This window comes from Tinamus guttatus, unplaced genomic scaffold (assembly GCF_059628265.1).
Source record: "Tinamus guttatus ecotype Peru unplaced genomic scaffold, ASM5962826v1 Tinamus_guttatus_pri_ptg000150l, whole genome shotgun sequence".
In the NCBI taxonomy this organism is placed as follows: Eukaryota; Metazoa; Chordata; class Aves; order Tinamiformes; family Tinamidae; genus Tinamus; species Tinamus guttatus.
The window spans coordinates 15,683,479-15,699,239 of NW_028288684.1; the positions used below are offsets into that span (position 1 = coordinate 15,683,479).

Here is a 15,761-nt window from a genome sequence, read left to right on the forward strand (position 1 = left end):
GAAGTGACCCCGTAAGAAGCGCCTCGCTGGACGTGGCCCGTGCCTTTGCCCTACGCGGGACGGAGACTCAAAAGAGCAGGGGGCCGACGATAGCTTGTTGGGGAAGCAAGACTCGAACCGGCGACCCCGACATCTCCAGCGCCGCGCACGCGCACAGACAGCGATACCCCGTGACGATGGCGGCGCGCCAGCACTTCCGTAAACACGCGGGCCACGCTGAGTGACGGGAGACGCAGCCAATGGCGACCCGAGGGGCGCTGGGGGGCGGGGCCTTTCCGGCGGCCCGGGCGCTAGACGGCGGGAGCCGTTAACGGCCACGAAGTAACGGCCGCGGCGAGGGTTGGGGAGGGGGCTGCGGGGCGACGATGGTGGCAGTAGCCGGGATAGGAGACGGGTGGGGGGTTCTGTGCAAGGGCTCTCTGCCCAGCTCCCGCCTCGGTGTGGGCTTACGGTGTTGGAGGGGACGCCGGGGTCTTTAGCTGCGCTTCAGTCCTGGCTTCCCTGGTTCCTTCGGGCTGGGGGTGAGCCCCTGTTCGTGCTTATACATGTTGTATTGTTTATGCTGCTTATGTTGCTCCTATGCTTGCTTTGGAGAAGGTGTGTGCTCCCCTGAAATGATGTGTGTTCAGCTCTGCTTGGTGTTGGTTTCTGCATGTGCATTTTGGTGTTGTTAATAGGTGTTTGTAATAAAAAAATGCCATTGCACTTCTTTAGAATAGTATGATAAAATAAGTACCTTGGTTTACCCGCTTATTTATATTCTGGTTTATTGTCACAGCTTCCCAATGGAGATAAAGGCAGCCATCAAAAGATATGAAACAAGGAGGAAGACAGGAGGGGCAGAACCACCATCCAAGTCCCGAGTTGACTGGAGACGCACTAAGCGGGAGATCATCTTGCTGGGCAGCGATGAAGAGTCCTCGTTTACCTCTGATGCTGAAGGATCTGCCACATCGGAAGAGGATGTAGATGAAAAAGATGAGATTGTTGTGATTAGTAACCTTTCAGATCATGAAGAGAAAAGCCATAACGGAGCTGTAACAGAGGATGCTGAGGATGAGCACATCACGCCTGGGAAGCGTAAAAGGTCAAGCGCTTCCGTACTGTATGACAGTGATGAAAGTGAGGACAGTGATATCCTTGTTAGAAAAGTTTTTGCCAAACGCCACTGTATAATGGATGAAGATGAGAGTTCTCAAGAACAGCAACCTGATAAAACCTGCCATGTAGAAAACATTTCTACTAATAGGAAACAGCAAGTGTTAGCAAAATTGAAAGAACTTGCAAGACAAAGAGCTTCTCAGGCATCCTCTAGTAGTGGATCTTCTGAGGTCTGCATTTTATCTTTGAAATTCATTTGGTGAAATTACTGAACATGGGGGAAGAAGACTGATAGATATCAGACTCTGGAATTTATTTTTTTGATAATAAATTAGAAAAATTCTTAAAATATAGTGGAATTAATTATATTAAGCTGATAAGAAAGCTGTCTGCTGACACTATTAACCTAAGTTTAGTTTTCATTATTGGAGATTTAAGATTTTCCTTGTATTTGCTGTTCATTCAGGTGATTTAGGCATTCAGATATAGGTACTTGTCTTCCTACACAGTCAGAAAAGAAGCACAGTTTTAACATTACTTCTTCCTTTTTCCACTAAGAAGAGACATAGGAAAGGTAAGTAAGATACCTGTAGCTTAGAGATCTCAGGGTACTTTAATTCCTACAGATAGATAGAAGGTACATTGAGATGAGTGGTTTAAAGCTGAAAGTAGTACAGAATTGTGTAATTTGGAGTTCTGTTGTTTCTTGTTTATTAAACAAGTGGAAGGTCAAAAACCTTGTCTAGTGTATAAAGTGCAAGTGCTGAAAATAATTTACTTTTGAAATCCTTTCTTAAATTCAATCAGGATTCAAATGCTGAAGTAGAAGAGGAACCACTCTCTCCTTTGCCCGTCACATCAACAGAAGGTAGTGAAGCTGACAATGATAGCATGAAAGATTTTATAGATGATGATGAAGAAGAGGAAGATGATGATGACACTGATGACATAAGGAATGAAAAACAGCCACAACAGAAAGAACTAAATCAAATATCAAATCGCCAGTTGCTGGAATACTACGTCCCACACTGTAAGGTTAAAATAAGTGGCAATTCAGTATTTTTATGTCAGTTGTATTGCTGTAAAACATATATTGTAAATACAAAAATAACACTGTGTAGGAGGGTATGGTATCTTAAAAGCAGGAATTCCTGGAAAGCTTTAATTTGTCTTGGGAATAATCTGCTTTTCATAGTAAACTTTTACAGCTCTTATAAGCCTTATTAAGGAAGGTTATAATTTACTGTGGGAGAGGTGGAATGAGGAAGGGGATTGGACACCTATGTTATTTTTATTTCCTGCAGTTATTTGAACAATTTATTCTTTTAGTGTTTTTTTTGATTATAAAAAATTCTTATTGTGCATTCCTTCAGTTGAAAGGGCACGTGTGACTTTAGGACATGTTGAGATTCTTTTAAGATCATTCAGGTGAAAAGTACTATTCAAAAACAGGATCTTAAAGAAGGATTTAGGTGTTGTATATTAAAGCTGTTTTGAAATCATTTTTTAGAAGATTTGAAAAAAAGAAATAAATTATTTTACAGTATTTTTACCACTGCTAACATTTTTGGTCTGACTTCTTTGCTTTCTTTCCAGTAACACGCTGTAGTCATTATGTACACTTCCAAAGAATAGTAAAGGCCTTCCTCATAAATGCTATTGATGATACTTTTCTGAGCTCATTATATGGTAAGTATATTGCATAAGATAATATAATAGTGCAGGTAAAGTTATATAGACACAGGCAGTTACTCTTGGAAAAGATGTGCCTCATGTTTAGAGTATGGGATTGTGAGCTCAAAGTCCTGCAGTCCGTTCTTAGTTTTTCCTGTGTAACCTTGGGAACATCTGTCTGAAATGGGAAGAGTAATCCTGAAAACATATATGGAGTTGATGTTTTTAGCCCAGAGGTTACTCTGAGACTTAAGGAAGTGTTTCTGTGTTACTGAGCCATAGAGACAGTTCCAGGGTGAAGGAACAGGTAATTTCAAAGTAAGTATCTCAGCCTTGCAGAGTTCAGCTGATTTCTCAGAATGTCACGTGCCTCATAGCTTTTTCTGCGTAATTTAATGGAAAGTCAATAATTATAGTTACAAAGATTACTAGGTATCTCAATTTGTTGCTTCTGAACATTTGTACTTCAAGATAAAGGAAATAAATTTTAGCTACAGTCAGGCCTCCTTGGCTTATTCTTGCTGAGGAGGTGTTTTTGGCATTTGACCTAGGGATGCTGAATGACAACTTCACACATATCTTCAAAAGCTCTGCAGAGATGGGATTAGTGAGGGGACTGTTAGTGTCATAATCAGCTGAATGCCAAAGAGAAGTTTTGGTGTTAGAAGGAGTAAGAGGTAATAGAGAAACTGAAGTACACAGTACAGACTTAAACAGTTCAGTAGTAACAGTTTGTTCTTGGAGTTTAAAATGTCTTTTACCTAACACTACTCTTTCTTTCAGGTAGGTGTTTATTTTTGTTTCTTTCTTTCTTTTGTTTTACTGAGTGAAAACAAGTTATAAAGAGTAATAAATAAATTTATCTATAAAGTCTTCTGGCTAGATTTCTGTTATAATAGCTTTTTTTTCTATTTCAAATTGTATCTGCTATACAGATATAGTTACAAGTAGCTGTTTTTATATAGCAAGGCGGACCACACGCTGGTGATCCTTCTGGTTTTTGGTTCTTTGAAGACAGCAGTGCTAAAAGGCTAGGGAGGGCAACTGACTTAATATGCACATCTGCGCATGGACTGTCCAGAGCTTCAGCATATTGATAAGAATCAGCCTAAACCAGTGAAACCTACTTAACTCCTGGAGTCTAGCACATATTTGAGAGACAGTCATGGAGTAATGATAATTTAAGTCATCTTCATGCTCATCCCTTAAGTATTTATGGTGCCTAATTGTAGGCATCTAATAGTGCTGCTGAAGGTCAAACTTAGTCTCTGTGTTTCCTACACGTGAAGAAAGAGAAAAGAGTTGTCAAAATTTCTTCTGGAAAGCAACTTGGAGCAGTTCATTTTCATTGACTGCAACATCTTACCTTGTAAATTATAAATACCCTTTAGAAACTGGGGAAAATCCAAGATCATTTTTTTTTCTGTGTTTTTGAATGACGTTGAATGAATGGTAATGCATTTGGGACGTCAGCCTTTCAGTTTGACGTGATTGTAGAGTTTATTCATGTATACTTTTTGATACAGACTTTAAAATACATTAATTTATTAAAGATTCATGAATCATTTAAAGGAACCATTCAGTGACAAAATATTCAAGTCTTTCCTAGTTCCTCATATTTAGAATCATAATGTCCCTGAAAATGTTTTTGGAGAAACATGTGCAATTGAAGATGGCCAGCAAATCAGTAATGACTCTCACTGAACAGATGGAACAAGACAAAAGAAGTATGCCCAGGATATGTTAACCTCACTTCATTATCTGGATGATCGTTTCATTCAGCCTCGTCTTGAGAACTTAATATCTAGAAGTCGCTGGAAAGATCGGTATAAGGTAGGTAGCTTTTGCTTTAGTCACCCAACTGTATTCTACATTGTAGTGTTACTGATAGAGATTCCCATGCGCATCCCTGATTTTCAGTAAAGGTACAGTAATCATCATAATTATTCATCCTTTTTTTAAAAAAATAGACTCATTTCTCCTTATGTTATGTAACTTTTTCTTATAAATATCAGAAATATTTTTATCAGAACTATTCTATGTGATTATAATCACATAAGCATTCATGTAACTGAGATTCTTTTCTCTATTACCTGTCTGCTTCTCCTGCTAATTTCAAGAGAGGTATTTTCTGAGATATTTGTGACTTACCATTATAACAAAACTGCTCTCCCCCAGCCCTGCCCCCAAAAGATAAATCAATATATTATGCACAGTATATTATAATGAACCTTTTACAACCTCAGAAAAAAATCTGAAGACAATATACAGTAATCTACTCATTGTATGTGAATTCATAAATAGTGTTTTAGCTGTGGTGATCTAAGGATCACTCTAGTAATGCAATACCGCTGGGATAGAGATGTGTATTGATGTGAGATAGGCCAGCTGATAAAGTTGCCAAAAAGAGAAAGAAAGAAAAGAGAAAGAAATATGCGGGTGCAGGAACCGTTTTATAGTTCTGGAGAAGAACGAATAAATTACATGAAGTAGAACTGGCTGCAGTGTTGGAAAATGACAGAAAAACTATACATTTGCAACTGTATTCCGAAAGACTTTACATTGGATTCCCTCCGGTCTCTCTTGTACTAATTTCTTGGGAATGAAGCATACTTACCAGCTTGTTCATGCATTTGTCAGTCTTTAACTTCAGAGATTCTTTAATATTATTTGAAATTTATTTTTCAGGAGCGTGTAGATTGTTACCCAGATGCTCACATAATCATGAAAAATCCCCAGTATACGTCTTGTCAGGCCTGTGAGTTGAATCGGTACTGCAAGTTCGATGTGTTCCTCTCTGGAAAGCTTTATAATAGTAGAACTTTGGAAGCAGATGACTTCATGTCACATGACAAACAGGTAACTTTAGACAAGAGTCCTATGTAATTATTTTTAAACTTTGTTTAGAGTTACAGAAAATCATACAAAAAAGAAATCTTATCAACACATACATAAATATATAACGTTAGAACTACGGGTTAAGTTACTGTACTTCCTTGTCTGAATTCCTAATTAGTTTTGAAATTTGAGGACTATTTTGCAGTTTTGCAAAGTAGTCTTTGATTTGGCTAGGGAAGTAGGTTATGAAGGAAGTTCCTATGAAGCACAGAAGGAAAAATAGGGGTGTTTCCCTGCATTCCCTTTATCCTGTGGAGAAGAGATTGGCAGAAGTATCCTATAATAAACATAACATTTACAGTGACCTTTCTTTTTGCCTTCATGACAATGACTGGGGTGCTGTTTCCTCCTCACTCTTGCCACTTAATGTTAGTACTGGTACAGCAAATGTACTTGCACTACAGGGAGTACAAGTTGCCGCAAGTACATCCAGCTGTGAGCTGAACCTTATGATAAAATAAAGGGTTTCAAAAATGCGATGGTGCTCATTGATAGCTATTGCCTTCAAATCAAAATTGACATTGCCTCCATTTTTCTTCTGGTTCAAATCTTCACTTGGAGTCTCATGTAGGGAAAGTCCCTGCATAAACAGCATCCTGCACACATACATGGCTCAGCATGCTTGTCCTTTGGGGTGCATGAGGAGGCCGTCAGAAATACCTGTAGGCCAGGCCACCAGCACACATGAAGATCCACGTATTAAATTAAGTTCTAATGCAAGCACTCATGAGTTAATTCTAAAGTAGGATTTTTGTCAGAGAACATTAATAGGGGATGCGTGTTTTAGCATACAAAAGAAACTGAGTGATGCTCTAAACATGCCAGGCACTCTTGGTTTTCACCAAATGCATGAGAAATGCTGTGGCTTTTTTTTTTATCCTAAATAGATCCCACCTCCTTTTGCCAGGACTTTGATGCTTTAAATCAGGCATGATATTTGCTTTTTCTAAGTATCAGAAGGCCATTTCATTTAAATATCACTGCAAAGCCCTTCACCTTTGTGTATGCCTTAAGGCTTTCCCAGCAGGAGACTTGCATTGATCAGCTTTCAGAAGCATTGCAGAACGCTTTTCATTGCTGCATTATCAGAAAAATTTGTCTAGTTTGGAAGACATTTCCATTTAGATAATCTTGCATCCTTCTCTCATTCAGTTGTCTTTACCAGGACATTGTGAATTATTTTTTTCTGAATGAAAAACATCTTTCGGGTTGTTAGTTAATGTTGCAGTAGGCAGTCATTTAAGTTAAATGACCAGTCAGTTTTGTTCTGTTTCATAACTAAGACTTCTGAAAGTCTTGAATTTTAAGACCTTGGGTGTTTTTAAGATTTAGGGATCTTTATTTCAAATATAAAGCTATCAGTAGTTGTAATGATTATGTGTGCATATGGCCTTCCTAGTTAATGTAATTCATGACCTGTCATGATAAACTCAAAATACACACAACTTGTCTGGGATAAAATATTGCCACAATTGTATTCCAAGTTGTTATCCAAGTTATTAGTTCCTTTCCTTTTAAGTAGGTGAAATGCTGTGCTTTGTGAGTAACAATTTTGTGAGTGCAACTGAAGTTCTTCATAGGGTTTGCTGGGGAGGGAGATAGGCAGGGGGAAATGAAGTGTCAGCACAAGATGTATTTCCAACGTGTTTTGGAATGGAATATAATAGTACTTCTTAAGTAACAGTAAGGTGGAACTCGCCTTAACTGAAGCTCAGGCTTGTTTGCATCCTTGTAAATATTCCAGCTAAGAGATCTGAGGGACATCAGTGTGATTATCGTTATGAAATTATATGAGCCTCTGTGTAATCCTCATTTAGAAAAATATATGCCATCTATTTTCCTGAAGAAATTACAAAAACTTCTGAGCACTATTTGCTCAGTCTGTTCTGATGACTCTGCATGTGCGTGGAAATTAATAGAGCTAGGATATCCTAGTAAGGCATTTCCCCGTATCTTTTGCAGGAAATCAGTAAATCTTTAGGACGGGGAGGGCATAGTGGCCTTGAAATTTTGCTAGTACTGACGTTGCAGTACATTGTATACATTGTATACATGTGTACAGTCATGATTCTTTCTTGCATGAGGGTCTCTAATGTAGTTCATTAATTTATAAATTAGATTTTCATGGGGAAGATGTGCCCCACTTAAGCATAAATAGTAAGTGAAATATCATAAAAATTTAATCTTCACCCAATTTCCAGTCTAATCCCAGATAGAACAGCAACAATCCACTCCCTGATTTCCAAGTTTTGTCCCGCATAAAGCATTGGCTCTTTTGTACTTTGAAAAAGTCTTGAAATGTCCTGTTGAATTTCGAGGTAACTTGCTAATTCATTTTTATTCTCTCTGAGAAAATGAGCTTTACCCCACCATCTAGGGGGATGGTGTGCCAGCTAGGTGCATACTTAGCACTGAGGCTGTAGAATAGGCCCAGAGGAGGGAGCAACTCTGCACTAATACTTAGTACTGGTTTTCTTATGTGACGTTCATACTCCTGTAATGACCTGTAATTTAGCCAGCTAAATCTACTGTTCTCAAGTAATATTTGAAGTTCTGCTGGCAATGCATTGCTCAGCTTGCCCTTCCAATTGAGAAAAGGGAATAAAAAACAAAGGGGGTAAGTGGAGCTACATGAAACTGGCACTTTCAGAAAATAATTAACTGAAAAGGAAAACAGTTCAGCATTGACGGGTCAAACTGAATGGAAATACATGGCTGGACTCTTGCTATTTTATTTGAAAACACTCAAGAGAAGTAGATGGGGAGAGAGCAAAAACAGACCTCCACTCCTTTTTTTCTGCCTAAAGTTTTCCTTTTCTCTCATCTCTGAAGTGCTCTGCGTTGCCAGTAGGCCTGAAGAGAAGCAGCTGTTCCAGTTTTGCTTCGGTTTCCAATGGCCATTGTGAGCACAGCTGCTGATTCCAATCCCTCCATGCTCCGAGAGAACTGAGCAGTTCAGTTATAGGTGCCCGTGAACTGTTCGGTGCCTGTTTCACCTGTACTGTGGCCAGTGCTTTCTGTTCTTCGTTTTCTATGGCCCTTTATATCTCTCCTTAAAGGACATGAATTCAGTCGCTGCATTCTGTACTACTGTCAGGCTTTGCTCCTGCATTCCATATGAAGTGATTTAACACAACTTTGGCTGGTGCAGCCAGCTTGAGTAGATAAGTTAAGCATTAGGATACAGTCACTGAGAAATGCAAAGGGAAAAAATTAGAATGAGTACAGTACTGAGATTCTTTCCAAAGCTGCATTCTGAAATAGTGTTGTATTTTTAGACAATCTTTCTTGCTCTAAAAGCACAATGCATAATAAGATTATACAGTACTTGACTATTTTTCCTCTGGCACGTTTCCAATCTGGAAACTCTTTACACCTACTCCATAAATAAATGATGAAACTCATTGCCACAGAATACTTTGGAAGCCAGAAGTACAAGTGGGTCCCAAAACAGCTTAGACAGGTTCTTGGAGAAGCTTCTTCCTTGCTGTGGAACATGATAGCCAGAATGATACAGAATGTCTAACCACTGAGTGCAAGTAGTATCCTGATCCCTCTGTGTTTGCCCTGCCTCTTGTACTTATTTCCCCAAGTATCTCCTGGTGGCTATTTTCAAAGAGAACTGAGCCAGGCAGCCTTTGAGTCTGATGTAGAATGGTAGCTCCTATTTTAGGTCAAATAATGTTCCAAATATCACACCTCATTGCTTGGGATAGTTAAGTTCTCAAATGCTCTATGAAACATCACAGATCAGTTGTTGATTCTTTGATTATTTGGAATGGTACTTCTGGAAATATGAATAAATCAAGGTTATGCATTGGTTGATAGGTCTTGCACCTCCCAAGTACCTGTAGCGGCAATCATTAGCCTTAGCTTTTCAGTTTAGGTGCAAGTGTAAAACAGGGCTGCATTTAAACATACATGTATATAATCATTAGAGTTTTGCAATAGTAGCAACTTCTCATCTTAAGCCAGTTTAATAGCTATTTTTGTTTAAGTGAGTGTTTCTATTGACTTCAGTGATGCTACACCTGTTTGTATCAGCTAGCTACTGCTTGATAGCAGTATTTATAGTATATAAATAGCATATTTAAGAATTGGTCAGGGTTCCATAAACTTGTAATTGTTAAGAAAATAGATACTGCTAGTGCACAAGTAGGCCACGTGTTTGGGGTGACTGCTTACTGATGGAAACATTTGGTCATGCATAACAAGCTTGCAGAAAATTAAAATACATTGATTACAATGTAACCTGCTCATAGCTTAAAAGATTTCTTACCTGCTAGGCTTTATTGTATTGTATCGATGGGTTAATGTAGTAACCAGTGCACCTCTGGGCCATTTACAGGGGACGAATTCCTCTGCTCATTTGCCACTGTATGTACTTAAACTTCCTTTCTTGTGGAAATGGCACAAAATTTATTTATCTGAAATGCAAGGTGGCCTTTAAGTACTGATGAACTTTGACTCCATTTCCCTCCCCATATCCCCAGTTTCACATATTCTTAGAGAAGACTTAAGATTGCAGAAGATTCTTGTAACCAATATATTACTAAATATTTTAAGGTAAAGACTTATCATTGCATTATATCTTTCTATAAAATATGAGTTTAATATATGTCCAAACACTTGCCTGCATTTAAGGTATTCTGGATTAAGTACCTACTCTAATCCATGCTCTGATTGTGTATTTACATGTTCTTTTACCATTTCTTTATCTAGAAACACTGTTATGAAGCAAACTGTTAAATAGAACAGTTCCATCTTCTGCATAAAGGTTGTGGAATTAAAACTGATTAAAGACTGGGAGGTGCAGAAGCTTTGGTTTCTGCAGCGTTTTTGACTAACTGTACATCATAGGCTGTTACAGACTAACACTTGAATAAACTTGTGTTTTCATCTTTTATTTTTATTAAAGCAAGACTGTATATTATTTAGTCTACCAAATGCTTGAGTTGGTGCTTTATATCCCTGGTTTTACCTGTAAAAGTATTACACGTAAAACCAAAATTATCAAATAATTCCTCTTCCTCTGCCTTAAAGGTATGCTAGTTTTATAAAATGCTTGTTGTTGCTGCTGTTGTTACAAAACTGCACCAGGAGACTGCAAAGATGAAAGACTACCAGTTATAAACACAATCGTGTAGAGGTTCTGCAAGAAAACAGTGCTGATAAGCTGCCATTGCATTAACTTGCCAGCTGTCTGCTTTTTCAAAAATAGTTCTGCATGACGGTGAAAACATGCTCTTACTCTGCTTTGTATGCACATTGTGTCATTCTGTTTATTTCATTGTTCAAAAAATATCTTACTAGAGGGACTTTAGCCATTCTTGAGATTGCCAAGATAACCACTGTTCTAAGAAAACGATTTGTTCACTTTGGTCTAGGTTTTGAGGGTTGGCACAGTCTGTGCGGATCGCACAAGAGTTTATCATAATCTGAAGCACTTCAAGTACAAGTTGTATGTGGATTGCAGCTCTGTTGCCGAGCTCGATGGTGTTGAGGATGAGCCAGTCAAAGACACAGTGGAGCGACTTTTCAGCCACCTGGAAGGCAGCGGGTGGATTCGGAAGGTATGACCGAGTGTTTGATGTTACTGATTTGTTATTTGATCCTTTTGCAGCAGGTAGGTAATAGGAAAAAAAAATCTGAGATAAAATTTCTGTTTTTTTTTTAATCAATCGGTTTTGAATTGTTAGGTTTTAGTAATTCAGTTAAGCCATCCAGCTCTGCTGGCCTACTCTCTCAAACAGCAGCATGCCCCTATTTTCCCATAAAGTTTGTTGACTTATTAATGCAGCTGCGCAGTCTCTGGCTGTGGCAGGCAGGCTGCTGTCACATTTGAAAGCAGCAACACGACAGACACAACTTGTAACTCACAACGATCAGAAAAATTTAACATGAGGCACAGCAAGAATGTTTTGCTCTGCTGTTTACATTTGAGTGTTTTCACTTACTCAAAAACACTTCATGAACTACTTGAAGACAACATGGAATACAGTTGCACGTAGCAAACGTGCATGTATCTCTGCTTCCGAACTGTTGTTGGCATTGCTGTTTATGTTTCAAAGAAAAACCAATTCCATTATTAAGCCTACATAAACTAATCTGGGATTTATTTTATTTGCAGAGATATGATGATCTTGAAAACTACATGAGTGATGCAGATGATTTCCAAGAAGAGAAAATGGATTGAGTAGTCAGGCAGCCCTTTGGAAGAGGTTTTGTAAAAATTTGAAAGGGCCATTTTATCTTCATGCACAGTGTCCATGCTTGATCTTCAAGATTCCTTTTAGGCTGTATTGTGCATAAATCTGAATGTCTGTAAATTACCTTTTAAGAATATGCTGTATCTCTTTTTTTCTTTCAAATTTGCCAATAATAACTTGAAATTTTACTGAATCCCTTCTTCTTGTATTAATGCACATCACTAATTTTCCTCTTTTTGCTAAAAATAGCATCCAAATATCTTTATCTGTGAAATAAAACTTCTGGCTATTTATGTGGAGCTGCATTGCAGAGAAAGGAGATGCTGAGACCTCTTGAATTAGGAGTTTATAGTACCATAAAACATGCGACTTGCATCTCATTTTCTCTGTGCATGCTATAAATTTGCAATCAAGTCCGAGCATTTAGAATGATGGTTATGACCCAGAGGACCCAAGTGTAAACCCTGGTTTCCCGTTTAGGAATCAATATGGACTGTTGCAAGGCAACAGAGGAAATACCCTGCAGTCCTGAGCGCATTTGTGGCACAAATAGTCTCCTCTTTTCTAGAGAGCAGGTGATGAGTCACATGCTGAGCATCGTGCAGACCGAGTGTGGCTTAGCCATCCCCATGAACACTTGAGCCTAATGGGATGTCCCTAGTAAGCAGCTGGGGCACCTTACTAAGATTTAAACATCAAACATTCTGACAGTAACTTGCAATAAAGGAAGAATTAAGAGAATGGATTAATGTAGTCATGCAAGATAAGCAGGAAATCTTCCAGTGTATCTTGACAACAGGAAGTAGGAGTTACTCAGGATCGTGATGCCTGGCCTACCTGAGTTGAATGATTTCAGAATCAGAGTTCTGGATATCATGGAAGTAGCTTTTTGAAGAGTTACAAAGAGTTAAGTGATTCGTTTGTTTGTTATGTGCTGTACATAAAGGTAATTAGAACCTAGATGAAGATTCAGGGTAAAAGGGTTTTGAATACAGTCCAGGGCTCTTCTTACCTCCTGCTGTATGCACATACACATATTACACTTTCGTGGCTGAGCAACTTGCTAAAAGGGAAAATACTGTTAGCACTGTAGATTTTTAGAAATTGCTCTTTAAGAAGGAAAGCTAATGGAGTCTATTTGCTTACTGATTTGTCGAAAAGAACATTGTTTGCTGATGGGCTAGGCAGCTACTGCCAGATGTATTGTGTAAAGGTAAAATTCTGGTGATTTTTTTTTCTCAGATCTGTAATTTAGATTTGCCATTCACTATCACTGTGTCAACTTTCACTGTGAGAAATGAAATACTTCTATATTTTTAAGAGGTTGAAATTCAATAGTGGATTTTTAAGATACTAGGGTGCGATAACATTGTCTGTCCTCCTTTTTATTAAATGCAGATTTTTTTTTATTACATACATAAGGTTTTCAAGCAAGGATGAAAAATCACAGCAAACAGATTGAGTCCCGCTCTCATGTAAAATTACATTAAAGACATTATTTCCATACCTTTATGGTTAGATATGTAAATATCTTAGAACTTTATGTATACCTATCTCCCTGGTTACCAACGCTGTAAGTAACTCTGTTTTTTTCTTTCACCGTCTGCTTCAGGAATGTTGGTGGAAGCACATCCATCAACTGAAATGTACTTGGGAATCCGTCTTGAGCACATCATCCCTAGGACAGCCGGAGGCCATTCAGGGCCCCCTTCAGTCTCCATATCTCCATAATATACTACATCCTTGATGGCTTCCCTGGAGTAACTTTATTCTTGCAAATTAAAACTGTTTTGAAGTGATTGGGTAGCACATACTGGAGTACTCTCTCAGGCATTCCCATCTAGTCTTCACTTCTGTTACCTTACGTAGTTTCTGAAAATTCTAGTGGAATGTATGATGCCTATTTTCCAATTTTGCTGTTGCAATGAGTAGTCAATTTCTTACCTCACAGTGTATGAACTGATTACCACCAAATAAAAAAATAAAAATAAAAGGAAAGATTTGGATTGCTGAGTAGTAATAAGAGTGAGAATGCATACATTTTGCTTGAAAGTTAAAACCAGCAAATTATTCTCATGACTAATTGCACTCATTCCTAGATATATACCACAGCCCATACCATGTTTCTCATCTCTTAACCTCCTCTTTGTTCAACTAAACAGTCTAAGCTACTTCCTTATTTCATATTCCTGCATGCACTTTTTTTTTAGATGTCACTTTTTTTTTTTTTTTTTCCCTCAGCAGATTCACTAATTTTGTCTATGGCATCACTGCTTGAACTAAGAAGGTGCCCAGAATTGACATTCACTGATTTCTATTTCAGTAGGAAACTGATATTTGATCTGGCCTGGCAGAGCCGTGACACAATATTTGTCTGTATAAAGGCTCACCTATTTTGGTGTCCTTCTCACTGAGATTAAAGGAAGTGGTAATATTTTTGTGGCTGTTGCTTTACCTGAAGAGTTTGCACAAGACAGAATGTGCAGGATCGTTGCATCATTTTACGTTCGTGCCTGTAAACAATTTTTACATTTCCTGTTGCAAAGAGCCACATAAGAAAAGGTTTGATTTTCAAGGACTGGAAATATTAATCCTTTAGTGCAAAGAGGACTCCTACCTAATCAGGCTTTGGGGTCCAACAGCAGAAAAATATTTTCAATTTCCATTCTGTGGAAATATCTAGTGGTGAGAGAAGTCACAAACCTGATCAGTCTTTTGCACTTCCTTTTCTAAATGAGAGACTTAAGAGCTGGAGTGAGGTGATCTTGTGTTTGGTCTGATAGGATACTTCAAACTGTCCTTAGCGTTGATTTTTCAATTAGTGACTCTAATTAAGATAAAGTACCTGTCTTACTGGGACAATGAAGAGAGATCAGTATTTGGTTAGAATTGGAGCCGATGATAAATGACCATATTCAGAAATTAACTGTAGTTCTTGTAATGTTTAAGTAGTCTGCTCTAGTTTAGGTGCTCTAACCTGACACTATGATAATAATAAAATTCACCTAAAAAGGTGTGTGTGTGCAAGATCAGTCCTCCTAAGGTGAGGTTCTCCTGGGAGGAAAGGCCTTTTTCAGCTTGCAGTCCGTGTCCAGTCCATTACAAGAAGGGACTTTTCTCTCCTTGCTCTCCATTTTTTCTTTCCTTGTCCTTCATCACTGGATCAAGAAGCCACATGGCAATCTTGGCTAGTAGTAGCTTGCTGATAGCATCGTTTTTTAGAAAGTGAAGGCTTCTCCTGTTTCCCAAAAGCAGCTATTTCTAGTACTTCACCAGGCAGTTACAGGCAATTCTCATGCTTTGCTCTGCTAATTGGCAACTTGAATAAAGGCCTGTAGTTTTACCCTTTTTTAAGACTTTCTGAATAAACAGAGTGAGTGTGAAGCTAAACACATGTAAATGCAGTATCACTCCAAGAGAAATACCCAGCACAAAACAAATGCTGATTCCATTTTGAGAAATACCTATTTCTAGTCTCTGTTTAGAGGTGAGATAGAAGAATGTAACGATCTGCCCATCAGGAAAAATATGAGAAATATGTGAAGTAGTATTTAAAAAAGCTGTTAATACCTCCCTCATTGGATACACTTCCTTGAATAGTTTATGTGAATTTTTGTATTCTGGCAATGAATGCAAAATGAGTATTTGTATTCAGGCAATGAATGATACAAATGTGTGCATATATATTCATAAGGTATTTATATAATATATATCATGATTATATATATTTATATGTGCTGTTGTTTGTAAAGTAGGATGGAGACAGGTTTTTTAGACCTCTGCAGAGTTCATATTCTTAATTAAAAAACTGCTCTATGTCCAAGATTGTTTATGTTACAGTTTACACACAGCAGAAATGCATGCCCCTTATGTCCAAAA

At 38.2% G+C, this 15,761-nt stretch overlaps 1 protein-coding gene across 1 annotated transcript; it reads left to right on the forward strand.

The window, feature by feature from the left end:
- The first annotated feature begins 302 nt into the window (after positions 1 to 302).
- CCDC82 (coiled-coil domain containing 82) lies at positions 303 to 12,036 on the forward strand. Its single transcript, XM_010217034.2, has 8 exons — positions 303 to 321; positions 779 to 1,331; positions 1,909 to 2,131; positions 2,698 to 2,790; positions 4,484 to 4,608; positions 5,464 to 5,634; positions 11,061 to 11,246; positions 11,804 to 12,036. Exons 2-8 carry the CDS (start codon positions 786 to 788, stop codon positions 11,867 to 11,869), a joined length of 1,410 nt encoding a protein of 469 aa, XP_010215336.2. The 5' UTR covers positions 303 to 321; positions 779 to 785; the 3' UTR covers positions 11,870 to 12,036.
- The last annotated feature ends 3,725 nt before the right edge of the window (positions 12,037 to 15,761 follow it).

Coding starts and splice junctions, on each gene's coding strand:
- CCDC82 (XM_010217034.2), top strand. CDS start 786: ATGGAGATAAAGGCAGCCATCAAAAGATATGAAACAAGGAGGAAGACA. Junction 2,132..2,697: donor GGAATACTACGTCCCACACT/GTAAGGTTAAAA, acceptor CTTTCTTTCCAG/TAACACGCTGTAGTCATTAT. Junction 2,791..4,483: donor TTTTCTGAGCTCATTATATG/GTAAGTATATTG, acceptor CTCACTGAACAG/ATGGAACAAGACAAAAGAAG.